Here is a 27713-nt window from a genome sequence, read left to right as displayed (position 1 = left end):
GCCATGATGGCATGCTCTACGTTTGACGACATTTTACATACTACCACCTACCCTCTAAAATGCTGCGAAAATTAAGCCCACTTTTTTGTTTTGTATTTTGTTATATAGTCTGGATACTTGTGCTATATTATAACAAGTTACACAACAAAGTTGTACAACTTTGTCATTAACATATTTTGTTACATAGTCTGGACCCGGCTTTATATTTCTTAGTATTAGTTTAATTTATTTAATATTAATGTATATGAGACAGACATCCAAAACAAATAAAATTGCAGAAAAGAATAAATTATAAAAAGAGCGAATAAATTTGCAAAAAATACAAAGGTGAGGTTGCACGAAAATTTTTTAAAATTGATTTTTGATTAGTTTGTTTTATTTATTTCTGTGGAAAAAATTGAAGTGAGGTTATGTTTACGCCAGAAACTCTTTTGTTTATTGTGTTTCCTCTTGGACAAATGTCTGCCCTTTATAAACGTTTTCAGCACGAAATTAATTTTTATTTTGTTACGATCTAGATCTGATCCTAAACATGTATAATATCGGATTTAGACGCAAATCATTTTGAAAACTGAGACAAATGGGTGTTTTCATGGTTTAGGTCATCTTCAAAATAAATGCAATACCGATGAAAGGTATTGCCGTTGATTGAATATTTGGGAAGATACGCAATCCTGTGTTAAAAAGTGTACCCGGTCGACTATCGGATTGCCGTTCAGTTTCGTGCACCGTGTGGTGCTGCCGCGAAGCGTCAAATCTAGGAACGATTGATTTTAGCTGCGTGGACTTAGCTTTTGGCGTCTTTGAGTCAGGTTTTCAACGACGCTGGAATCTTCGGTTACGCAGCCGTGTTGGATATTTTTTTAAGACAAGGGCGATGATGATAACAGCGCTTTTATTTATTTTGTTATTGCCGATATTTAAATGCGCTGTGATCTCACATAAATAACTAGATAAATGTGGTGGTCAAGTAATGTATTGGAAGGTGCTATCTCTTACAACTTAAATTTTATTAACAAATAATAAATTACTTACCAAAATCCTTTTTTGAGACAAAAATAAATAAATAAAAACAAAACAAAAATTCAATAAGCTTTTATTTATTAATTAGAAAATTAACAAAAATATTAAATAAAGGTGATGATATAGGTAGGTTTCACGTAAATATAAAGAGTAAATTAAATAATTAAAGATTTAATATCTATATACGGTACTATAGTTTTTTAGAGTCAATAATTTTTTGCAAAAAGTAGCCCGTAATTTGATTTTTGACAATACGGGTTTGTGAAAGCAGCCAATATCTCAAAAACTGTGTAGGGTAGTGAGATCTGTGAAGTACCCTTTTTTTGGACAAAAATATTGAAAAATAGTTACCTTTAACTGAAATTAATATAAAAATAAAATCGCAAAATTTAAAAGGTTTTGAATAAGGGTGTAACAACACTATAAAATATAGAAAATAGGCCATATTTTAATTTGCAATACAGGCAAACACTTAATTACTAATTCTTAAAACTAGAAAAAGTTAATAAGAAAAAAAAACAAATATTTTGTTTAACAGTATGAAGGGTCTTATCGCGATTATACAGGATGTCCAAAATAAGGATGAGCAGTAAATGGTTTAATTAGGCGAAAGTTGCGCAATATAAATGCAATGATTGAATAAATGCAATCTAAAAATTGGAAAAATGCCAAATACTTCCTAATATTCAGGAAAAAGGTGAAATTTGGCAAAATGGTTTTTTTTATTTTTTTTTTGGCGTTATTTGAAAATATAAAATAAAATCATTTATACATTGTTGTAAACACTTTCTCTTATTTACAAGTTAACATCTTTAACTTTTAAATACGACGTTCCTTCTTTAGAGAGTCATAATCAACTTTGTTTCATCTTGTCGACGCCATGTTGGCCACTTGCAGTTTTGAATAACCCTTTTAATTACTTTTTCAACGAGGTAATTTCTAGTGAGTAGTTGGAATCATCCCTATTAAATATTATATAGCTCTCTCTCTTTTAAATACAATTTCGATTTTCAAAAAATTCAAAACACACTTTATTCATAAATACATGGTACCTACTTGTTGACATGGTACTTCTATGATATAAAATAGGCACATTAATCGACATATTACTAACACATAATTTGAAAACAATACACAATAGTGGGTTCAACATACTAGTATAAACACAAAATATATTTTCAATTTCAAAGCAAGACGACTTAAAAATTTTTTAGAGTAACATCACAAATTCTAACCTTTATATCTTTACTAAAAACTAATTATATACTATTGGCCTATTCCTAACTATCTTCAAAAAATTCTAATGCTATAAAAATACTTGCTTTCAAGAAGTTTCGTTAAGGACTTTTTAAAGCGAGGAGAACTTCTAGAGACTTTTATGACATTTGGAAAATGATTAAAAATTTTTATGCTCAAGTAAATAAGAGAATTCTTAGTTCACTTTTCGGGATGGGCATTGGAATATTGTATTTTTTTCTGATATTATAATGTTTTAAGGAGCCATTATTTTAAAGATACAATTTATATTTTTTGTATATTAGGCAAGCAGACTCAACAATAAACAAGCAACACAAGGAAAAGATCTTTAAATAGGGGTCTGCATGTGCTGTGGAGATTTATGACACATATATTTAATGGCTCGTTTTTTAAAAACAAACATCGAGTCAAAAAGCCGTTTACTAATGCAACTCCAAAATGTTATTCCATACTGTAGGTATTTTTGTATGAAAGTAAGTTCCAACTTTCAACAAAAAAAAAATAGACCGTTTTTGCAGATATCAATCTCAGTTCATTTAAAACCACTCTAACAGCATAACATCGTCTAGCCAGTTTTTGCCTCCTGATATATCTCCATAAAACTTAGGTTTATGATCGATAACAATTCCAAGAAATCTGTTAAAATTATTCACTTCCAATTATTTGTTGTGAATCATGAACTGCTCTGAACATAAAAACTTAACAATTTAGTCTTATCTATGTTTAAAGACAACAAATTAGCATCAAACCACTGTTTAATCATTAATAAATCTTTAGAAATTGTTCTTGTTAATGTGCTTTTATTATTGTCTGCCCATAAGATAGTGGTGTCATCTGCAAAAATAGTGAAGAATCCTCTTATCTGGAGAGACGCCAGGTCATGTATATACAATAGAAATAAAATAGGACCGAGAAACGAACCCTGCTTACTACACAAAGTTCAGACAAACTGCCATTTGGCCAAACAAACTTTTTTCTGTCTAACAAAACAAAATTTTAACCATTCTAGAGCAACTCCCCTAAACCCTAAAAATATTTGTATTTACATTTCTTTTTCTTTTTAAACGGATATGTTGCATTCTTTTAGCCCTAATTTGGTTTTTTAAAACATCTATATTTTAAAATGTACAGCACCCAACTGTTTTTTTGTATCGGATTTTGTGGATGAGGGACTTGATAGTTGCCTGTCGTTCTGGACTTGTTATTTTACATGTTTCTTTTTTTTCAGTTACAGGGTTTTCGGGGGTGGTACATAAACGCTTAACATATAAATAAATAAATTTATATCTGCCTCATCATTATCATCGTCAACTGCTGGATTTCTCTTTCTGGAATAAGTTTTGATGGTGTCCGCTAAAACAAAAACCTTACAAGGATAGAGTATTGCAAATAGCTTATATTTATTTGTGTACAATTGCTGTATTGTTTCCCTGTAACGTTACATTTCTGTAATTTGCTTTTTGAAACATTTACTCTAATATCTAAAATCTTTAAAAAAGTTTCAAACCAAAAAATAATTAGCTGACCCTATAAATAAAAAGTAATATCCTATAAAAAGCATCTTTATCCCGCCCAAAAATGATTGTGATACGTCTTTAGCATCTTATAGTTAGCAAATTAGGGGCCTGTTAAATTTAAAATATTTGTTTGCTGTAGAACTTTTTTTGGAAAGCGAAGCTTTCTTAAAATAAATAGGCATTTCCAAATTTTGCTAAAAAACAAACAAACTTCTTATCCTAAAATGATGAGATATATCATCCACTTACATTTGTGCATTAAAACAATTATCCTGTCTATATGTAAGTAATATATAATAATAATTATAGTTATAATAATATTATAATACTTATTGTCGTAATAGGTAAGGTTTGTCACCAACTTGTAAAAGGGTTTGAAAATATGCAAAAGGGCAAATAGGAATATTTGCAGTAATGCGAGCACGAGAATGACCATTAAAAGTATACCCACTCATGTACTTTTAATACAACAGTTAAAAAAAATATCTGCCTATAAAAAGTGTCAAGTTTAAGTAATATTATAATATTCTTTACTTACCATTTTCCCAATTTATTGATGAAACTTTTGCATCTAAACTCTCAAGGCTTTGAGCGTTACATGAGGTATCAGGCAAAGAAATTTTGTTTCTAGAGGCCGGTTCTATAATTTACAGTAAATTTATAACACTAATTTGGAAGGAAACAGTAAAATATCAAAAATAATACCTTTCCATGAAATTGGTACAGCTGATTTTAAAAGTCTCTTTCGCTTATTACTTACTGCAATATATATTTTGTCAAAATATTTCTCGCAAACCACTTTGTTTTTTAATAAATTTTCATCCATAACATATGTTTCCGCATTGCCTATATTTTCTATCCACTGGTTAAGCAACACTGGTTTTAAAATCGGAAATTTGAAAAAACTGAGAACATTGTTTTTACATTTTCTTACATTATTGCACTCACGATACGCACACTGATTAATTTTGCCTAAAGGAGCCATTGTCTCACAAACTAAACACATTTACATATATCTATCTATTTGTGATTATGATATCCAAGAAAATTTTTAGCAACTACCAAATTGCAATACGGCCAACACGAACCTGTGCAAAAACTCTCCCACACAACTCAGGGATGATCGGCCGATTACTAATGAGAAGCGACGGACGAAATTATTTTCGCCCATACTAGAGAGAATCGCCATCTATTTTTCACGCATATTTGCGGTCACGCTTTAGCCCATAAGGATGCGTATCTTCCCAAATATTCAATCAACGGTATTGCTCATATTTAGACTCTGACAGCTGTTAGACATGACGTCATTCGAGTACAACCATATGATAACATAACCCTTAAGATATCGTAAGACAACCGAGTAAGGCGCTTACTCGCTAAAATATGGCTTTTTGTTTGTTTATACAATCCGTTTCCCAATTTTTTTATTTGTCAGCTCTCAACCGCTATAACTGTCCTCCTAAGCAGGGTTACTGGCGGTTAAACCGATGACGTAATTTGAAGTCTCTCGGTAAATACTTAATGTCACTTGTATAACCGATTTTAGGCGAATAACCAAGGCGATTTGGTTTTTACCAATTTCCGATTGGTATTTACCAAAACGTTAAGGTGCTGTTAGTTTTTAAAAAGTGGCGCCATCAATCTACTGTCAAAGTTTTCAACAACATTAGCGGTAAATACCCAACTCGCGTTTCGGAATAAAGTGACTGCCGTCGCCGTGAATATTTTAAAACCAACACGCATTTTGCCAATAAGCACATACGTCTTATTCTTATACAAATAGAGTTGGTCATCATGGATAATCAAACAAATTTAACAAAAAATACTTCCAAAACAACAAAACATATATCCGAAATAATGTCCAAATAAACGAAATTAGATAGAATTAGAATAGATAGAAATGGAAGAATTAGCTAGAATTATATTATAGAAACTACAAACACAAGAAATAAATATAAGAAATTAGGAAATATTATTATTTATAAAGGAATATTATGTAAGAAATGAGAATGCAGTACACAAAATAAAGTTGTTTTTGTTTATTATTTACTATTTATAATCAATAAACACTGGTTAAACCAAAATGTTTACACGGAAATAAGTTGTGACGTCAATGTAGTTGTTTGGCATCTAAAAACCTAGGATAACCGCGGTAATTACCAATAAATTGTGGTTATCCGCCTAAAATCGCTTTATGAAGCGATATTTACTTTTGGTTTTAACCACTCCTTGCTTGAATAGGCTAAGCCTAAATCCACATTGCTACGTAATTACGGATACGTGAGGCTGTTAAGCCTATCCGTGACTTTTACCCCATCCACTGCAAATAAGCGTATCCGTAAAATGACGTTATATTTTTACTCGAGTTTTTGGTGTTTACAGTTTTGACCTCCCATAATTGCTTCAACCTATTTTTATGCCTTGAATGTAAAGGGGTTCTCGGATCCCATAGAGGCCATTAAAGTTAAAAGCTAAAGTTAAAATATTGTCCGTCTTGGCGCAAAGCTCGAATGTAAAACCCTGGTTCTCCTCCATATATACTAGGAAACCTTGGTGTTCTATCTAATTTTGACACTGACTATAAATTGAAAAGTCGCAATTGTCATATTTTAAATATGTGAAACCCGGGATCGAACCCAAACTCGACATTCTAAAAAGAATGGTACAAAATAACTAAAAAAAATGTGGTAAAAATAACAATAAAAAAAATAGTAAACGGACTAAAAATACGGAATGAAGTTCGAATTAACCAACTTCTATCCCTGTGTTCCTTCACGTAAGTACGTGAAACATTTTGGGTCTCTTATTGGCTGATAGCAATCACGTGGTCTCAACGGATCCGTAATTACGTATCAATGTGGATTCAGGCTAATAGTTTCCGATCATCGACTGTCAAGTTAAGTGACAACCGCAGACTTGTTTATGGATGAAAAAAGTAAAAACATTTATTAATTTTTTTTTTATCCAAGCCAGTAGAGGAAGTATTTCAGAGCTCTCTACGCCGGCGAGATTTTAATGCTAACAGGAATTCCCAAGTGCTTTTACTTTCGATTTAAGCACATTTTCATTTAGGCGTCACATCAGTATTCAAAGACATGGTAAACACACAAGTCACAGAAATCACCACTATGGAAACATCACTTCCCAAAGAAAATGGAAATAAGGCCCACAGGGAAAGAACTGGACAAAGGGGAATAAAACGATCCATGAACGGTAAAACTTAATTTTACACAGCAAGTTTGCATTCTTGTTGAATGTCTTATCATTGAAATTTAGTATTTCATTACATTTTTTTATCTGGTGAACAAGTAGTGAATACCAAGGTGATACAAGGTTATTATTTGTTTGGATTTAAACAAAATACACATATTTTGTTGAGAAACCTATGATTAAAAATTTGAGTGCAATTAACAAAACTTCTTTTAACATTGAAACCGTCATTTAAAATCTATAACTTTAAAACAACTTCTGTTATTAATCACAAAGAATAGAGTGGGGAGATCTAAATCATACTAGTGATTTAGTGATTTAAATCAAAACATTGCTATTATTCATATAGATTCACACTAAATCAAAAATTTGTACCAACTATCTAAAATCTAAATAGATAAATGGACTGGGTCTCAATTTAATTTTATATAAAATATATATTCACAATATTTACATTTAATGTTGCATTAAGTGGTTGAAGGTGTTTTTATGTATTTTAGGTTTTAATTACATAAAAAGTGCATTTTTTAATATTAAGTAAACAAATATTTATTAGTGTATTTGTAAACATAGTTTCAATGTAGCTTACTCTTCTTTCATGCTGCTTTGGCAATGTGTAATTTCTTACTCTGGATAGAGATTTATTACATATTATCCATATATTTTGTCAGAAAAAATAGTTTTAAAAATAAATTCCTTGATAATATTTTTGAATTAGAATAACAGATGTATGAATATATAGACTGTTACCAAGTTATGTATCTTTTTACTTCAATCTTGTGCACACATTTTGTTGTGCTCTTCCTGCAAAGGAGAAATTCAACAAGCTTAAGCTAATTGACAACAATGTTCCTGATAAGAAAATATTTTCCTGATAAGCAATCATTTCAAATCTTAGTCTTCTCAGAAATTAAATATTTAAAGAAATTATGAAGTGGAAGAAAAGAATGATCTTCTAAATCAGAACAACAGCCTTTTAACAGCAATGTCAATTTCTCATCTTGAAAAGGAAACTTACAATGTTCAAACAATCACGTTATCATGCCAAAAAAAAATAAAAACATTTTACACAAGTTAAGAAAATAATACAATATCAATATAAAACTTATAAACTAGCTGAAAAAAGACAGTAGGTAAAAATAGGTTTGGCATTATAAACAAAAACAATTTTTTTGACCATGGAGAATTAAAATGTGTAGGCAAAATACTCATCATATGAATAAAATGAATTTTGTTGTAAATTTTGTTAGATTTTGCATTTAAAATGTTTGAGACTGAATGACCTAATTGTGACAGGTAGTCTGTTGTAAAATCTTGGATAATAATAATTGAGAGAAAACCAGCTTCTGTAAATTCTTGTGTAGTTATTAGTATTTATTCTTGTGTAATACCTAACCTGAATTAATTGTAATATGTTGTTTCCAAGTTAAAAGGGTATCAATACACCTAAGAATTTTATGAAATCTATATGATTCTGATATTCCCTCAAGGAAAACAGAAACTTATTGGTCTTTTAAAGAGCCAGTTGATTAGCCAGAAACCAATTAAAAATCCCTGACTGTATCTCCTCAATTCTATCCATAGCATGTACCAAGTTTTTGTCTGTCTCAAAAGTCAGTTATATCATCATCATACAAGTCCAGCCCTGTGTCAGGCAACCCTTCAGAAATGTCGTTAACATAAATGTGAAAGAGTACCGGGCCCAGAACAGATCCCTGCTGAACACCAATGTTGCATTCCTCAAAACCAGAAAGATTATTGTCATAAACCATAGCCTGTGGTGTGTTATGTACTCCTCTATAAGGTCCATAAAGTACATAATGGACTAGCTTAGATAACAAAATGCTATGGTAGATGCAATTGAAGGCCTTAGTCACAAAAGATGGACTCCACAAATAAACTCTCATCATAACCCTGATAGATAGCTTCAAGCAATACTGCAATTGCATTCCCTGTTGACCTGTTTTTTTTATAGCCAAATTGGCTTTTTGTGAAAAGGTCATTATGCTTGAAATATGAACTTATTTGAATAGTGAGAATTTTTTCAAATATATTTTCAATCAGGGGATTATACAAAAGGGTCTGTAATTTTTCACTTTGTTAAAAACCCCACCCTTGTGCAATGGCCCTTGAATTTTTCAATGATTGTGCAAAAGTTTCTTCCAATATGCAGCGATCAAATAATTTTGTTAAGTCTTATAAGTAAATCTTTAATTCTCTTAAGCTTAGTAAACTTATGCCATAAAGCTCAGAACTTCGTGAGTTTTTAACCTGATTATGACATCACAAACTTCTGAAATTGTGGAAACAGAAAATAAAGACTGTACTATAAAAAGAAAGACTGTATTTATATTTTGTAAATAGGAAGAAACATGTTTATTAGTTGGTGGTAGACTTGATATTATGTTGTGTGCTATCTGAGCAAAAATTGTGTTGAAATCATATATCACAATAATGCTAATAGCATTAATGAACTATTCTGTGAATACAATGACAGAGAAAACAGGAAAAAGAACTTTGGCATGGCCTTTAATCGTCTTGACACCGCAGATAATCTGAACAATTTGGCTATTCTAATAATCTCCTTTGCTTTTCCTCTAACTTAGTAGTTGATTCTGCCAGTCTCAATGTGTTTAGACTTGACAAAAAATCTCTCCAGGATTTTCTCTGACGATTCTGTCTATTATGCATCTTTTGGTCAAAATGACAAAACTCTTGCAGCAATTGCAATTACACATAATTGAAAAAAAAAAGTTATTTTCCTGACATGCTGCTATAATAATCATTACCTTACTCCTTACAATAATTGTATTTATATATGATACCTTACCAATATGAAACATGACTAATATGATAAGTACAAAAGGATGGATATGAAGGCCAATTCAACTGAAAAACATTTGCTGAAACCGCTTTGGTTGCATGCTATACAAATTTATGTGAATATAACCAAGTTTTAAGAGTTAAAATGGTGAGATTTATATCATTGGTTCAAATCATATGAATACAACCCATCTCTCTAAAGTACTCTGAACTTAAAGTTGGCAATTTTTTATTTTTCCCTAAATTTTCACATATTTACATAAAAGTCTTTTACACACACTTTTTACACTAAATTATTGCTCAAATTTTTTGATTTAAGATTTACAAGATGAACTTGGGCTCCGGAGATTCTTACTTTGACCAACATAATTTTTTTTTACATATTTTTTTTTCTCTTTATTTTAATGAATAGTAAAATAAATTATTTATTTATTTATTTATTAACGGAATCCATTTACAAAAGTGTTACATAGCATACCCATACAAACATATATATTCAGATACAAAACTATCTATAAATCAGTGAAAGGTGTAGATGAGTTAATTAATTAAAGCCCCTATGAAATAATATTCTTTAACTGCCCCTTAAAAGATGTTATCCTAGAGTCAAAAAAGTTTATCTGTCCTGACAGACCATTAGCACTTCGAGCCATTCGTGTAATTGGCTCATTAATGCCATAATTGGTATGGTGGAATGGGACTGAAAATATTTCTGATTGTCTATTCAATCTGGAAGGCACCCTAAGTTTAAAAAGAGACAATAACTCGGGACAATCTATAGTAGCATTTAAAACCTTATGCATAAAACATAAGTCGAGTAATGTTCTTTGTGACTCTAATGTGGGTAAGTTCAGGTTATCCCTGACCCACTGATAGTAATACTCCTGTCTCCTGTAACCACATCTAAAAGCCGCCACCCTTAAAAATTAATTTTGAGTTTTTTCAATCTGCTCAATGTAGCAGTTATATAACGGGGACCACACAATTGAGCCATACTCCAAGATGGGCCTAACAAGAGAGCAATAAAGTAATCTAAAAGTAAACAAAGACAAATCAGTTGTAGACAGTTGGATAAAACCCAGCATTTTCATTGCTCTACCAGTCACCTGATTGATGTGATTTTTTAAAAGACAACCTGGAGTCAATAAATATTCCTAAGTCAGAAACCTCTGTTTTGACACCAATTGCTACATTATTTATTTTATAAAGAAAAGCAATAGTTTCTTTGCTTAGAAAAACTAATCTTATGGCACTTATTGATATTAAGGGACATTCTATTCAAGTGGCACCAATCAAAGAACAAATTGAGGTCTTTTTGCAGGAGCACAGCATCAGAAAGGGATGTGATAAGCCTAAATAGCTTCACATCATCAGCAAACATTAGCACACGACAATTTTCAACTTTCCAAACTAAATCAATCAAAAAGAGGCAAAATAAAACAGGGCCCGAGTGAGAGCCCTGTGGCACCCCAGATGGCACCAAAATTTCAGAGGAATATGTACCTCCAAGATTAACAATCTGGGTTCTACCTCTAATGAATCCCGAGATCCACTGAAGAAGAGGCCCCACAATACCTAAAGCCCTAAGCTTCTGCAAAAGTACCCCATGGTTAACCCCATCAAAAGCTTTAGAAAAATCTGTATATATTGAGTCAACCTGAAGTCCCTTCTCCAAGCAGCGGTAGAGGTAGTTGACATACAGCACCAAATTAGCATCAGTAGATCTGTCTTTTATAAATCCAAATTGCTCAGGATTAAATAAAGATTTAAAACTCCAGGCAATCCTATGACTGACCAGGCAGTCAAGCAGCTTTGGCAACTCAGATTGGTTACACACAGCCCGATAATTGGCAATTTCATTTCTACTACCAGATTTAAAAATGGATTTTAGAAAACTTCTCTTCCAGAGAGTGGGATAAGAACCAGTACCTAGAGATTTGTTAAAAATGAACAGTATTGGTTTCGTAAGAACACAAACACATTTCTTTAGGAAGAATGCCGGAATCCCAACTGGTCCAGCGCAGAGCTTATTCTTAGAGGAAGTAATAACCTCATAAACATCCTGCGTTGACAGAGTTAAAGTGCTCAGACAAATTGATTTATCAAAATCAAAAGATGGTATGTCATTGACTTGCTCATCCGAATAGACGGATGAAAAGTATTCTGCAAACATATTCACAGTGTCCGAGATATTCATACTAATCCTGTTATTGTATGTCATTCTGGAGGGAAGACTAAAACCAGTTCTTTTATTTTGAATATATGACCAGAAGTACCTTGGATTGCCAGCGAGATTCATTTCCACCTTATTAATGTATTGTTGATAGCACAACTCTCTTAAGTACTCACATTGTTGTCTCAACAATACAAATTCATCACAATCCTGCTGTTGACCACTAATTTTAAACTTTTTGTGAATTTGTTTCTTTCTTATGATCAAACTGCGAAGCTCTGAAGAAAACCCAGATGGAAAAGAAGAACTTTTGTACCTCTCTAGAGAAATAAACCTTTCCATTGAGGACTAGATCACATTATAGAAAATTGAAACTATGACATCAATAGATGTCTCTCCCAAAAACAATTGATTCCAGTCTATCCCAGCAAGACAATCGTTAATTGCTATGTAATCTCCCTTACCAAAATCATAAAAATATTCCTCATATATCATATCATCAGAATTTTCTGCACAACAAAGGTCAAAACTAATTGCTGTATGGTGTAAGCTATTCTCAAAAATTTTGTCTATTGCATGTTCAATACTATTTTAATAACTACTTAGGCTACCAAGAAATTGGTAGCATCTTGGACAGTGCAATGGGAATGACAAGATATCTTAACTTGGGTTTGTAAATACTAAGAATTACTTTTTAATAAAAAAATCAATTATCTATAAAGGCATAAAAATATTTCACTGACTGCCTCTAAAGATTAAATATACAGAAAGTAGTAGGTATGTCTATCTAAAGTAGTAGTATGTCTATCAAAAGTGTTCAAGGAAGGAGTAAACCCGCATATAATTTATTTGTTACATTGTAATATTTGGCTAAATTATAATAATACTCTGACAGGTAGACTAATGGTATCTTAATATATTACTATTCTGTTTACTTATCTTAGTAATTGTAAATGCCATGTAGTTTTTTTTATACACAACTGTAAAGTAAAATTTACAAATATATAAACCATCTGGTAATTATAATCCAAATTAATATCAATCAAGTATAAATTTATTAATATTTCCAAGATTTTCATGTTGTCTATAATAAATATCTGTTTTTTTCATTTACTAAAACTACATATATGAAAATAAAATAAAACAAGCAGTAAAGCTATCATAATGGCTAAAAAAATAGAAGAATTGTTAATCTGTTCATTATTGCATAAAGCCAAGTATTATTTTATTTTACATAATTCAACTGAACTATTCTGTTGAATTATTTCCTGAAAATGAAGATTTGGATAAATAACGCACAGTTGTGAACTTTTAGGGAACCTTCCATGTAGCATAAGCATCAAACCGGGGCAAATTCAGCAGATCTCTCAAGGTAGAAACCCAATTTCAGTACTGAATGAAGTATTCACCTCCTTAAATTTTGAAGTTGAAAGTGTGACTGGCCCACCTCATAGCCCAGCATTCCTTTTGTCTCTCTCTATAAACAGTTTCGACCAAAAATTTTATGGATCAGGGCCTTCAAAAAAGGCTGCAAGAAATGCTGCAGCATTAAATGCTCTGAACGATATTTTTAAATTAAAGACCTTATCAGATAATGGTTCTCAGGTCCTGGATGATGCATTGTTACTAAGTAAACATAATAACAATAATAATATTTTGGATGCTGATGAGTGTACCAATGAAGTCACAAAAGTCACTATTGAAGGTGAAGGTAATTGAGGATGAAGGTGGTGGAGGAAAACTGGGCAAAATTTTTCCTACTTTATTTAAGTTCATGTTCTAACTGTGTGTATAATTAAATATTTTAACTATCTTTAATGCTGAATGCTTTAAGTCTAGATGTTATGCCACAACAAAAATACATTGACTCACATTTTCTGCTAATTTTTAAGTATTTATTTATTTTGTGAGATAAATCTATTAACCTGTTGTTATTATTTAGCAAGATATATTCAACAAATATATCGTGTAATGATTTTAAAGACGATTAGATATATTTAAAATTTTAGAAATAATACTAGTTTATTACCCTATCAAGTAGTTCAAGCCATGTGTAATTTTTGTATGGGCAATAGCATAAATTAGATTTTTTTTTGGCATAATTGTGGAATAGGGATATATAAATTTGTAGAGCAATTTATGTGGTGTATAATGTGGTATCTAGGACAATATTTTGACCGATTATTTGATTTGGTTGGATGGATATTGATCGATATTTTGATTTGGTTAACATCCTGTAGTCTTTATGATTATTGTAGTCTAGTTTGCATGGTTTTTAGTCTTAAATCTAGTTTAGCTATATATGTATTAATTTTTTCAATACTTTTCCCTCAAATTTTAAATTGTTGTAGCTAATTTATTATTTTAACTAGGACTTTTTATATTAAAAAACCGTATATCAAACATAATAACCAGTTATGAAGATAAATTAACATTAGCTTTAATACCTCCATACATTTTTTTTTCTGTTATTTTTATTTATTTACTTGTATGCTTTTGCATAACCTATAGTATTGAATAGGTTCTTCTTATTAAAAAATTGCGAGAAACACTGAGGCATTAGAGGTTATGATAAAAATGAAACTATTTTTTATTAGGGTAGTTTAGGTCCTTATAAATTTTTAATCTTTTTCTGCTATTTCATCCTTAATTTCAGATGAGAAGCCAGTCCCACCTAAACGAGAAAAGACAGAAATCAATTTAACTGACAAAAATCCAGTTTCCATTTTAAACGAGTTGCGTGTAGGCTTGAAATATGAAGTGGTAAGCTCGTCTGGCCCACCACACAGTCCTATTTTTACGGTATGTGTTGTGGTGGATGGCCAAGAATACTACGGTACTGGCGCCTCTAAAAAGGCTGCCAGAACTAGATCAGCAGAAGAGGCTTTAAAGGCATTTATACAATTTCCTGATAATGGTAAGTATAAAGAGAGCCTTATGAATATTTATTTTTTATTGTGATTTAAAGGGATTTTTATGATCATGATTTTGACTTTTTTGTAAAACGTTTAGTTACAATAGTTTCCACTTCCATGAGAAGCAGAGAAGGGAACAAAATAGATTTTACCAGTGACAAAGTAGAGAATGTGCCACGAGCGCCTAGAGACAAAAACCCAGTTATGTTGTTAAATGAACTTTACCCTGCCGCAGTCTACAGTTACACGTTTAATGAGGCAGATTCTGTAAATAGATTTAAAGCTTGTATTAATATTAATGGTGAAACATATTCTGGAACCGGTAAGTTGAGACCTTCAAGTAACTCGACTAGTTTGTATTCTCGTAATAAATTATTTCCTCCAATATTCGTTCTAGGCTCAAGCAAAAAACACGCTAAAGCATCCGCTGCCAAAATCGCATTAGTAAAATTAATTAATTATACTCCAACCGCGAGCGGATCTTACATCGGACAATCGGATATTTACTCACATACATCTCCCGAAAATATGTTAAAAGCAGATGAAATTGGAAGGTTAGAATTATTTTAAACTTGCTCTCCGTCAGTTTTCTGAATACTATTTTGCAGAATGGTAAATGATAAATTCGCGGAAATTATTACTGGAGATATGCAGCATTCACGCAGAAAAGTGCTGGCAGGCATAGTAATGACCCGAGGTCCCACAATGGCGGGCGCAGAAGTAATTTGCGTCACCACCGGAACGAAATGCGTTTCTGGCGGCCACATATCTCTTAACGGATCTTCCCTAAATGATATGCACGCAGAGATTATTGCTAGGCGTTGTTTGGTGAATTTCTTCTATGATCAGCTAAATCTTCTTACAAATGAAGAGACCTGTGAAGCTTCAATATTTATCCAAAAAGACGATAAAAAAGGATACAGATTAAAAGATGATATTGAGTTTCACCTGTATATCAACACAGCTCCGTGCGGTGACGCGAGAATCTTCAGTCCGCATGAAGACTCTTCGGTAGATCGGCACCCGAACAGAATATCTCGAGGATTGTTGCGTACCAAAATCGAATCCGGAGAAGGAACTATCCCGATCAAGGGCGGTTCCGGTATTCAGACTTGGGATGGAATCATTCAGGTTTGTTAAACTTTCTTTATACAGAGTGTTTCTTTAGTATTGCACAAATTTAGTAGTGTGCGTAGTATTCTTGTGCAGTCATTCAATTTATTGAAAATTGCTATGCAGGTTCTATTCTATTAGGAAGCAGTTTCTGATGTCTGATTTCAACAGACATTACATTTTACAGTAGAGGTCGTGAAAGCATTTTAGCAATTTATTCGGTTCAAATAAACTGAATAAATTTAAGAAATAAATAATAACTAGTAATGATCTGATACCGTCATTTTTATGTATTCTTTAATTTTTAGTTTCCTACAGCAATTGTACGCTAGAAAAGATAAATTTGAATGTGTGTAATAGGAATCCAATGAATTAATTAATGCTCATTCGCATAAAATTATTTATAAGTATATAATTATAATTTATAAGTTTTTGGATGTTTTGGCGCAATTTCAATGATTTTGCCTTGCGAAGTGTTTAATAGCGGTTCCTCGTTCCAAAACTTTTCGATTAAGGTGATATAAACTAAACTTTTGATTTTGCCTCCCGAGAAAGAAACGAGGGATCGTGGAGGCAGCGAATTCAACGATATGGATATACAATATGCAAATACTTCTAATCAACCAAACTAAAATGTGGTGAAAATCTATCAATCGTCATGCATAAATTACATTTTGGCCCCTAATCTGATGATGTTTTTGTCCTTTAAATTTTACCACCTTGTAGCGGAAAAGCTGTGTGGTTTCGGACATATGACTGTAATGGTGTTGCAAATGCAGGAGTGAGTTCTTTGAATAAAAATAAGAAAAACAATTGAGGAAACACGTGAGAAATCACCTATATAAAAATTGCATAATAAAAGAGATAAACACTAAACAGAGTAAAACCTTAAACATTTGAAAAAATAAGTATGTTAATAAACAAATTTTTTGATATTCTGGGCGAATGCCGTGTAAATTCTTCTTTTGTTTGCTGCTCATACTGTTTATCAAAATGTGTCTTATTGGATAGTTTGCATCTTTAGTTCGATCAGTCTTTAAATAGTGCGTATTTCATTTGTCTCATTATTTTGTGCGAAAAATAGCGCATGTGCAAACAATGAATTTATATGTCAGTGGCTATAATGGACATATTACTTACCTATGGAGAGTGACAACAAAATGCAGCGGCAGCATGCAAGTTGTATGCGGAAAGGTTTTCTTTCCATGTTTGTAACTTTAGTTATTAGATTTCCTGACACAGGGTATTTAAAAGAACGAGGAGGCCACGCTGGACGAGTCGCTCAACCGGAAATGTAATAAATTAGGACAAAGATATTTTAGAAATTGTAAAAAAGTTGGAAGACGACCCAAAGACGAGTACTAGAGTCATAGCAGCTCAAGTTAATTTCTCATAGTAAATTGTGGAAGGCAATACGACAAGAACAGTATTATACCTATCATTATTAACGTTAGAACTACAAGCGTTAGAACTGAAGATCATCCTAGAAGAGTTGTATTTTACCAGTGGCATTGTGAACAGTTCGGTAGAAATGAAAATTTTAATTTTGTGTACAGGCGAGACCACATTTACATGAGATAGAGAAAGATCTAATTGTCAATATAAATGCCTCCTCGCTCCCAGACTTAACGCGCCTTTGCCATTTTTTTCTGTGGGGCTAGGGCTATTTGAAAGAGTTGATATATCATGTTATGAGCAGAAAATACTCCAGAAGAATTTCAAGAGCACATTGAAAATTCTTGTGATTTAAATCGTTGACATCAGGATTTCATTTTCGAAGATTGTAAAGCGTTGTGGATTCGACGGGCAAGATTGTGCGTTAATCGAACAAATGCGATTTTGAATAATTTTTGTAAAAACGGTAACCATTTAACTTAATAAAGATTTTAAAAATATAATTTTCAATAATGTGAAGTAACTCTTTTATTATGCGACTTGTATACAGGTGATTTCTTGTTTATCTTCTTTTGACGAGTCCTACAAGGTGTTAAAATAAATTACTATACCTTAAAAATACCCTGTATATTCTTTTTAACCAATCCAAATTTTCAAACTTTAGGGTGAACGACTTCTTACGATGTCTTGTTCCGATAAAATATGCAAATGGAACGTTCTTGGTCTCCAAGGAGCTCTATTGTCACACTTTATTGAGCCGATTTATCTTAAGAGTCTCGTCTTGGGTAGTCTGATGAAAGAACCTCATTTATACAGGTAAAATCAAGATTTTCAAAAATTATTAACTAGCCTTATATATTCCATTTTTCCACTACTTAAAGAGATTGATTTATAATAATAACTGATTTTAATAGGAATTTTTTTGAGCTACTATACTTTTTTGTTAGCACAAGGATTTGGCGTCCCTTTTTTCGACCGATGGTGGTGATATAATATGAAATAAATTAGGTACCTTTAAAAGCTGAAAACACATTCGAGGTGCACGTATAATTGTAAAACAAACATTTGTAATTTTCATTTAAAATCAATAAAATAACTTAGGACACAATTGGTATTTTCCAATATTAACTCATCTTTGAAAGAGAGAACTTTGATAGAGGGACATATTAAGTTTTTTATTGAAACAAATATTGAAAGTGAATGTTCGAAAATTTACAGTTACTTTTAAAGCGTTGAAAATGAAATTAAAGGCAATTAATTTTCATTCATAATTTTAAATATAAATTCCATATAAAATATCCATCCATTATAAAGAGGTGCCAACTCTTTATTATGGACTGGATTATGTAATTACTTGTGACATATTTTTTTGTACCCTTCTATAAATAACTTAAATTGTTATACTTTTGATTTTTCTGTCTGCAATAATAAGAGTATTTATTATTATACAGCTAATTTGATACGACTTTTAAAGATTGTTTCAAGTCATTTCGTGTTGGCATAAAATACATATTTCTCAATAGATTTCATTGACAATTCGTAGTATATCCCCAGACCTAAATTTATTCCCTTTTTCCAGTGCAAAGAGCCCATACCATGGCTTGAAAAAGAATCCAATACCATAATTGAATATCTTTCATGCTTAAGGGCTAGATAAATATATCTAACATACATTTTTTTCTCTACGAAATTATGATTCACTTCAAAAGAGATAGGTGCTCAAGACAATATTTTGCTAGTCTCAACGGTAAATTCCAAATCTTAAAGCAGTTTTGACTAACAAATGAAAGGTAAAATAAAATAATTTTGGAACGCGTTCACCTTAATTTTTTACGAAGAGGAATAGTTTTTAGGGAAGCTAACGGCAATATTTTTGAGAATTTATTGTAATTTAACATATTTATTATTTTTTTACTAAAAACATTAAATTTAAAACAATTTTGGTAGATAACGGTGAAATTTACTTTCAAAACCGTACATCTTTTCGTAAACGGTGAACATGAATTAAAAATACCTTTTTTTGTACCAAATTTAAATAATTTAGTATATAATACCCCAAATTTCAGTACTTAATGTTTGGTTACAAATATATTGCAAAAAAAAATTTGGTGCCCCAGCCGAAGTGGCGTAGCTCCTTTAAGAATTTCCGAAGTCATATTCATACGAACTCTTTTGTAATTTATGCAAGACTTACGCTCCTTAAAGGTTTACGTTTATTTTGAATTAACCTGTATTACAACAAAAATTATTATTCGTAAAGGCTTTGGTAAATACCGACATAGAAATAAATACTAATTTACTTATGGTCTTTTTTCTTTAAAATTGTATAGCATGTGTTCAGCTTTTAAAGGTATTAAGTTTATTTTAAATTCTATCATCTCCATGCATCTATACCACCGTAAATTAAATCATAATCTAGAGCTATATGCGGGCGAGTTGAAAACACCTTACAGGGGCTTCCGCCCCCATTTCTCCTGAACCGGCCGCAAATGCTAAAGGCGACGTCCGTCGAAACAAGACAGGCTCAAAAGGCTCCCAATTTTGCAGTCATCTGGATGTGCGGCATGGAGAAGCCCGAAATTGTTTCGACTGAAAAGGGAAAACCAGAACAATCGGAGGTTTCGATTGTTTGCAAACAGAAATTGGCACAGCGGTTCATTAATTTGTTCGAAAAATTGCCTCTGGTTACGAATGAGAAGGTGTCGTTGATGTCGTATTACGATGCAAAGGAGTCAATACACACTTATGTGGTAAGTTGGTCCACTAGGAATAATATATCTAATTAATTTAATTAAATAAATACACAAATATTTACTACATATTATTGTTTTTGGTTACATCTCTTATCACTGTTTCTGCGTTTTTTTTATTTCTTATTTTGATCCTCTCCATCTAATAGAAATTAAAAAGTTGTCTAATTGCATCGCTTCACCAAAATACTTTTTACATTTTCTATTCAAGTTAATTTAAAATTATATTATGAAATTAATAGTATAATACAAATAGCTCATATTCTTATTAAACATTTTGGATTTATAACAAATAAGGATTTGCTTTTAGTAGTAGAAAGCAGTTTCAAAAATATAACAAACATATATTTTTACTTCTTTCTGTAAATTGAGTGAAATACTAATTATCTTCTTCATCTACAATAAGGTTTTTTAAATGGTAATAAGTTATCTGCACAGTCAACGACCCTATCAATCTAGTTGTTTTAATATTTTTGCATCCAATTATTTCAAAACTTTTACTTTACTATTTTTTTTCTTTCTAGCTTTTCTTGTTTTTTCTTCACTGACATTTTTGGTATTTTTTCTTCATTTTCAACATTTCTTCTTAAATCTTCCACAGGAGTATTACTCCCTAAATCCTGTTACTAAATAGGAAAGTAAGCCACACTACTGAAGGTTTTAGTCATAAAAAAATAATGGAAGTTTCAATAAAAAGTTGACAAATAATTTCCTATATTATGTCTTCATTCATGTGCTTAGAGTAACAGCAGAAAATAAACTTTGAAGCTTGTTGTTTCTATAATCTATAAAAAATGCTCGGCTATACTATGTTTCAACGTTAATAAATTTTAATAAAAAAGCAAAGTAAAAGAAGTAGCAAAGTATGAAGAACAAGGCAAAAGATAAATAAACTAAGTAGGAAAAGATTTTGGAAGAAGTTCAGGATTATCGAGGGCAGACTGTACTTATTTTTACGTTGATGCATTATAATTTTTAAAGCATCTAATCTTATGTTATAATAATTAATATTATTTATTTTATATAGTTGGCCACTTGTCAATATAAATTCTATAAAATGACTATAGAATGAATAATTAAATTATTTATTTAATTACTTAGTGCTTTACCGAATAGTACATTATGTATTTAGTCGATGGTGTTGCGTTAATTTGTATTAATCTTTTATCAGTTTTGAAACGTAAGTTTTTATATTTTAAAAGTGTAGTGAAGTGGAAAGTAATTTTTGAATATTTTTGGTAACGCAAGTATAACATATTGATATTTATTGTTCAGATACAAACTGTATTTTGTCATCTTTTAATAAAAATTGTAACGACAGCAACACTATCCAAAATAACAACGTATCTTTAGCAAACAAAATACTACCCTTATTTCTTTTTTGTTAGTTAATATACCTATTTGCCTTTAAAAATATAATTTTTTCAATCTAATTAAAGATGTACTAACTTTTCTCTAAACGAGTAAAGAATAATATATTCAGTAATTTTATAAAAGTTATAAAAAAATGCAATGCAAAATACAATTTCACATTAAAACTATTATGTTTCAAATGCATTTTAATGATATGGTATGTTACTATGTTTTAATTGGTAAATTGGTTTTAAATATTTAATTAGTTCATTTTTATGTAAGATTATGTTTCTTTCTAATAATAGATCTGATCATGCCTCTTGGTGGTCAGAAAAAACTAATATAGATTGCGACATTGACTTAAGTTGACTACGTTGATTTTTTAACTGAAAAGACCGTCCAAAGAAAATTTTGGTTGTAGGCAGCTAGAACAGCCCTCTATGAAGCGTTTAGAAAGGCACAGCTTGGCAACTGGGTTACCAAACCTCTAGAGCAAGATTTGTTTGGATTTTCGGAATCATGTCAGTAAAACTCGAAACAGCAACTACAAGAAAACGTAAAATCGATATCAATTAGAACGTAGTATTAAGTTTTGTGATTGATTTGAGTCCATTAAGATACAAGTCCTATAAATATAAGGAATATGTTAGTTTTATTAAATTTTTGTGATAGTACAAACTATGATTTAGATTATATAATAGTAGACTCTTTATAATTGATAGCTTATCTGTCATTTTTAAGGATACAATTGAATTTCTTTAGAATTTTTCCGTTGAGAGTCTTATTAACAAAAAACATAGTGCATTTTATTTAGAGGTGATACCAATTTGTTGTCAAACGCATGTGGCCATTACAAAATTTACACTATCAATTACATATTTTTAGCATTGCTCATGGTAAAATCTTGTCAAAACAATTTAAAATCTTATTTCCTCTTTTCAATGTATACTTTACACAGAACTATTATTTCCTTGATGATTTACTTACCTAAACATGCTATTAAATAACGCAATAAGTTTTAACATCTCACATGTTAATTGTTATTTTTTACACCTCATGTATTTTTGTGAAATAATTTGCTGCTTTTGCTACTTTTATAGTGTATATAAACTATTCTAAAGATTAATAAAAAGATTTAAGTGGTTATTGTGTTTTAATCTCCATAATACAGAGTTACATACAAAACTACTAAAAACAAAGTAAACCAATATAACTAAATAAATTAACTGTTTTTTCCTAAACTACTATAGGAACAATTTAATATTGTAACACCTTTGCCTAATATGTTTTCTAATTCCTTTTTTAATATTTCGTGCAAATGCTGACCATCATGTTTATAAATCCAGCAATTTTCTTTTGTACTAAAATCAAATCTTTTAGGACCAGAAGTGGGTGAGCTCAACCAAATTTGTCTATTTGGCGATTGTCTATTTATAACATATGTTCCATGTTTTCCTAAATCTACTGTGAGAACACCTGCCTAAAAAGAGATTTTATTATTGCAAAATATAAATTCTATATGTTTTATATAGATGGATTTTTAAGTTTAATGAATAGATTTCAAAGTTCTAATTTTTTTTATGTCTCAAAAATAAAAAATCTTAATATCCAACAGTTTTATTGAATTTTATTACTGTCGCTATTGTAAATTGGTATAATAAATAAATACAAGAAAGCTTATTTCACACCTTTACACTAGGTGAAATCAAAGTAAAAATAATATTGTTTCAGAAAAAAATAAAATTAAATTCATCAATAAAAATTACTTAACCAAGTTAGAGTAAGGAATAGGCAACTATTAATGCAGTCTTTTAATGGCAATAAACATTAGCCAAGACTCTTTTAATACAAGGATTACTGTTTCAAGAATAAATAAAGAAAACATTTGGGGATAAAATATTTCCAAATATAGTGATAAAATAGTTAAAATGCCTTGGCTAAACATTTGGATTATTTACTACTATCCTTGGTAGAATATAGAAAAGATGTGAGCTCACAGGTTGACATATAAAATTCTAGCTCCTGTAAATATTATTGGTGCTCTTATTAAAAATTATTGGATGCCCAATAGATTAAATAAATTAACAAAAAATACAGATAAAAGTGTCAGTCAAATACATGAATAATTTTTAAGTACATGTCAATTTCTTGAATTTATTTTTGAATTGTTTACATAGTGGTGTAATACCGTATAAAATAGAGAGTTTAATATGTATTACCCTATATTTTCATTCCATTCTGTTAAAAATCTATTTTCACTTTTGCTTTTAAACATCAATTAAGTCCTTTTAACTTAATTATGATGTTCTGATAGTTTTTTAATATTGTAGTCCCCTATAAATACAAACTCTAGTGCTAGAATTATCTTTGTAGGTATTAAAGGCAATTTAATAATTTTTTTCACAACTATATCTCCAAACTTCCTGAACCATTTGAATGTAAATTCTTCAACTTTATTTTTAGTATGAATAAAACCATTAATATTAAGTGAATTTGTGCATATGTATAACAGGATCAATCACATGCTCTCACTCATCACACCAAGATCATTTTGTGTGTTGCAAGGACCTAATATAATTGTTGTACTCTATTTTGTAAATATTTATAAATTACCAATACAGTATGGTAATTTTTTCTTTATTCTACCTTGGTTAGGTAATTTTATTCTATTGATGAGTTTTAATGTATTTTCTCTGAAACAATAATGTTATTTTTACATTGACTTTACCTAGTGTTGAAGGTGTGGCATAAGCCTTGTTAAATTTATTTATTATGCCAAAAAAAATTAAATTTAACTTGTACTAGTTAAATTTAACTTTTTAACAAATAACTATAAAAGGAATACCAAGTGAAAACTATTAATTTGCATCTATTTAAATTTGCCTTTTTTTAATGGAAAATTTCTAATGCCTGTTTTATTAAGGCAAAAAAATTACTATTTAACTAAATTGACATTTTTTTCTAACACATTGGTTCATTTTTGACTTAATATTTAACAGCTAATATGAGTTGTAGAGTTAAGTGATAGGAAATGATGTCAAAGTTGTTCTTAAATAGAAGTTTTTGATGTAACCAGAACAATTTTTTTCTATTTAAATATTACTTAGAGGGAATTCACAATAGCAGCAATAATAAAATTCAATAAAACTGTTGGATATTCAGATTTTATATTCTTAAGACATCAACAAATTTGAATTTTGAAAGCAGGACAGAACACTATACACATTAAAAGGTATCACACATGCAAGTATAAAGATGATGTGAAGAATGTACAGTGCTTTCATTTCAAAACGATCCACCCTTAATAACTTTCTTAAAAAAAAAAAAATAAAAAAAAAAACACGTCAAATTAGATATACAGGGGGACGTTTAATTATGCATTTACTGAAGTTCTGTCATTCACCTCCTCACCTCACTTTAATATGTCAAATGGGAACCCCATCGTGTGATACATCATAGTAAGCAGCGTAAAATTCTCTATCCAACGGTACCAAAAAAAATGAAATCGGTAAAATGTGTAAGCAAATAGTTAGCGAAAATGTCTAGAAATTGAATATTTTATTTACGCCAAACTTTGGTATCTCAAATGGCTACCCCATGGTGTGATACATTATTTTAAAGGGCATTCATTATGCTATCAATGGTTGTAAAAAAAAATAAAATTGATTGACCAAGAAGCAATTAAAGTGTAAATCGGTAGGGTAGAAAAACAAATTTAATTAGTTTAACAAATTTATTTTATTAAATGTTCTAAATGCGCGCCGTTATTAGCAAGACAATAAAAAAGCCTATTTTCAAACTCCTTACGAACATTGGCAAGGGTCTGCCCGCTAATTTCTCTGCATTCTTGAAATATTCCATTTTTTAAATTCTCAATACTCTCAGGTGGGGTTTTATAAACTTTGCTTTTTAAGTAGCCCCAAAGAAGAAGTCTAGTGGGGTTAGGTCCGGAGACCGCGCAGGCCATTCGATTGCACCACGTCTGTTTTCATATTTTTTCTTATTGCAAATCGATCTCGTCTCTTCAAATTTTCGTATCAATTCTAATACGTATTTATGGCTCACGTTTTTATCTCGATACCTTTCATTAAATGCTCTCGCGGTTCTGCGAGCACACCGATCTTGAGCTCCATAAAGGAAAATTATTTCTATTCTTTCGGCTAGCGTATACACCATTTTATTAACTCACTGTTTTAACTAAAATTGAAAAATTGCACGCGTCAAACTGACACTTTTAACAATAATAAATCGCCTGCGTTTTAAACGCCTTAAAAATGTAAGGTATTGCAGTGTTTTTTTGTACCTATTAGGTAGGTTTCGCAAAAAATATAAGTGAAATAAATACACATACAAAGTTATAAGACTGCAAAGATTTTTGCAAAAAATTTGAAGACACTCTTTTTTCTCGCAAATAACGGTACACATTCTTTACTTAAAAAAATAAATAATTTGCTTGAACTAAATGTACTGTTTGTTACTACACATTTTAACTTCTAAATTGCTTGTATTTTTTTTGATGATCTATTATAAAAAATGTAAGAATTCTAAAATGATGTAGGTACCACACTAAAAGTATTCATTTAAAATACCAAAGTTTGGCGTAAATAAAATATTCATTATTTCTAGAGATTTTCACTAACTATTTGCCGTTTTCATTAGTTTACCGATTTCACCGTTCACCGTTGTTACACATTTACCGATTTCATTTTTTTTGGTACTGTTGAATAGAGAATTTTACGCTGCTTACTATGATGTATCACACGATGGGGGTTCCCATTTGACATATTAAAGTGAGGTTAGAAAGTTATTAAGGGTGGATCGTTTTGAAATGAAAGCACTGTATATATGTATATTAATGGTACATAAAAAATTCTATGCAAAACTGTGATATTTTCCCTCCAAATACCAAACTTGCTGCGAAAATGTTTGATTTTTTCAAAGTTATCAGAAAAAAACATGTATATTATATACCACCTTGTATCTCAGTTAATATGAATTTTTCGATACAAGTAAGTATGGTTAAATTGTATTTGTATGGTTAATATTTTTCCAGGTGTGCTTATTGGTGTGTTATAATTTGAAGAGGAAATTTCTGGGAAGGAACAGTCCTGTAAATTCTTTAGGAATGCTCCCCTTAAATTATACCATAGCACAAAATACCACCCTGCATACAGATAAAATAATATTTATACAGGTTGTTTTATAAGTAATGGTCCAAACTGAAGGGGGTCAACAATGTTCTTTAGGATTTTTACAATTTTTTGTAATCAAAATAAAGCATAGGCAGGTTCACTGAGGTATTGAATCCCATGTTATATGAATTTTTTACTGTACTAGAAAATACAGATAAATGGTTTTGGTACCTACTAGTTGAATGTGTTACCATTACCAAGACAAAAATAGTGAGGTAAAAATATTAAAATAACACACCATACAAAATTTTAAAAAAGTGACAAAAAAATTTGTAAAAAATTATTTAAGAATGATGCAGAGTCAGAGACGAAATATATATAAACTGTAAGTACTGCACATTAAAAAATATTTTTTTGTGATTAATAGTGAAGTCAACACTAAGTTTTAGTTTGGTTGTAGCTAAGAATTTAATTTAGGAGTAAGGTTATAAAACATCATACGTTTTACAAAATATTGTTAACACAATAGGTAAATAAAACCTACCCCATACATAACATCTGCATTTTCAAACTGAGATTCAGTCTCTACTAATTCTTCAAAATAATCAGCTAATGAATTCAGGGTTTCTTCACAAACTTTTTCGAAAGTAGCTGAATCCACTAGCTCATCCTCCAGTGCTAATGTAGTTGAATAATTTTTACCCACAGTTATTTGATGAGTCTCCTGTTCCTTGTCAATGGGTCTAAAAAGAACTGGGAAGCTGTGAAAATCTTGATTGGGATTGATAGAAGTGGCTGCGTTTCTAAGGGTTTTCGACTTTCCGGGCCATAAAGGTATATTTTTACATAACGTCCTGAAATGCCTTGAATACATTAAGACTATTTTAATTAAAGAAATCTAGTTATTTGAGTATAATTATAGTATTATATAGTTTATAAGTGTACATCATTTCCAGAACACAAATATAACCTAAAATAATATTTGGGAGTACTTGGAGTTCCAAATTGGTTATAGGTATCTTAGTTGTCTAGTATAGTTTTTATTCCGCTGC

General features: G+C 30.7%; 2 protein-coding genes across 4 annotated transcripts; one reads left to right on the top strand and one right to left on the bottom strand.

Annotated features, from left to right (window-relative positions):
* The first annotated feature begins 6685 nt into the window (after positions 1-6685).
* Positions 6686-22673, top strand: LOC126736073 (double-stranded RNA-specific editase Adar). Of its 3 annotated transcripts, XM_050440279.1 has the most exons (10): positions 6686-7010; positions 13319-13375; positions 13430-13714; positions 14660-14920; positions 15016-15240; positions 15316-15472; positions 15527-16049; positions 18091-18242; positions 19846-20176; positions 21951-22673. In XM_050440279.1, exons 1-10 carry the CDS (start codon positions 6893-6895, stop codon positions 22056-22058), a joined length of 2217 nt encoding a protein of 738 aa, XP_050296236.1. In that variant the 5' UTR covers positions 6686-6892; the 3' UTR covers positions 22059-22673. The 3 variants fall into 3 exon arrangements, with proteins under 3 accessions (XP_050296236.1, XP_050296235.1, XP_050296237.1); XM_050440278.1 differs by having other exon boundaries at positions 13319-13714; XM_050440280.1 differs by lacking the exons at positions 13319-13375; positions 13430-13714 and having other exon boundaries at positions 6689-7010.
* Positions 22670-27643, bottom strand: LOC126736076 (frataxin homolog, mitochondrial). The gene is made up of 2 exons (XM_050440282.1): positions 27206-27643; positions 22670-23009 (listed from the first exon to the last, which is right to left on the bottom strand). The coding sequence occupies exons 1-2, from the start codon at positions 27533-27535 to the stop codon at positions 22752-22754; spliced, it is 588 nt and encodes a 195-aa protein (XP_050296239.1). The 5' UTR covers positions 27536-27643; the 3' UTR covers positions 22670-22751.
* Positions 27644-27713: the final 70 nt, after the last annotated feature.

This window comes from Anthonomus grandis, chromosome 5 (assembly GCF_022605725.1).
Source record: "Anthonomus grandis grandis chromosome 5, icAntGran1.3, whole genome shotgun sequence".
In the NCBI taxonomy this organism is placed as follows: domain Eukaryota; kingdom Metazoa; phylum Arthropoda; class Insecta; order Coleoptera; family Curculionidae; genus Anthonomus; species Anthonomus grandis.
Note: the sequence above shows the minus strand (reverse complement) of the source record. Positions and strands in the feature narration are given on the sequence as shown.

Coding starts and splice junctions, on each gene's coding strand:
- LOC126736076 (XM_050440282.1), bottom strand. CDS start 27,535: ATGTATTCAAGGCATTTCAGGACGTTATGTAAAAATATACCTTTATGG. Junction 23,010..27,205: donor ATGCAGATGTTATGTATGGG/GTAGGTTTTATT, acceptor ATCTCTTTTTAG/GCAGGTGTTCTCACAGTAGA.
- LOC126736073 (XM_050440278.1), top strand. CDS start 6,893: ATGGTAAACACACAAGTCACAGAAATCACCACTATGGAAACATCACTT. Junction 13,715..14,659: donor AGTCACTATTGAAGGTGAAG/GTAATTGAGGAT, acceptor CCTTAATTTCAG/ATGAGAAGCCAGTCCCACCT. Junction 15,473..15,526: donor AAAGCAGATGAAATTGGAAG/GTTAGAATTATT, acceptor ACTATTTTGCAG/AATGGTAAATGATAAATTCG.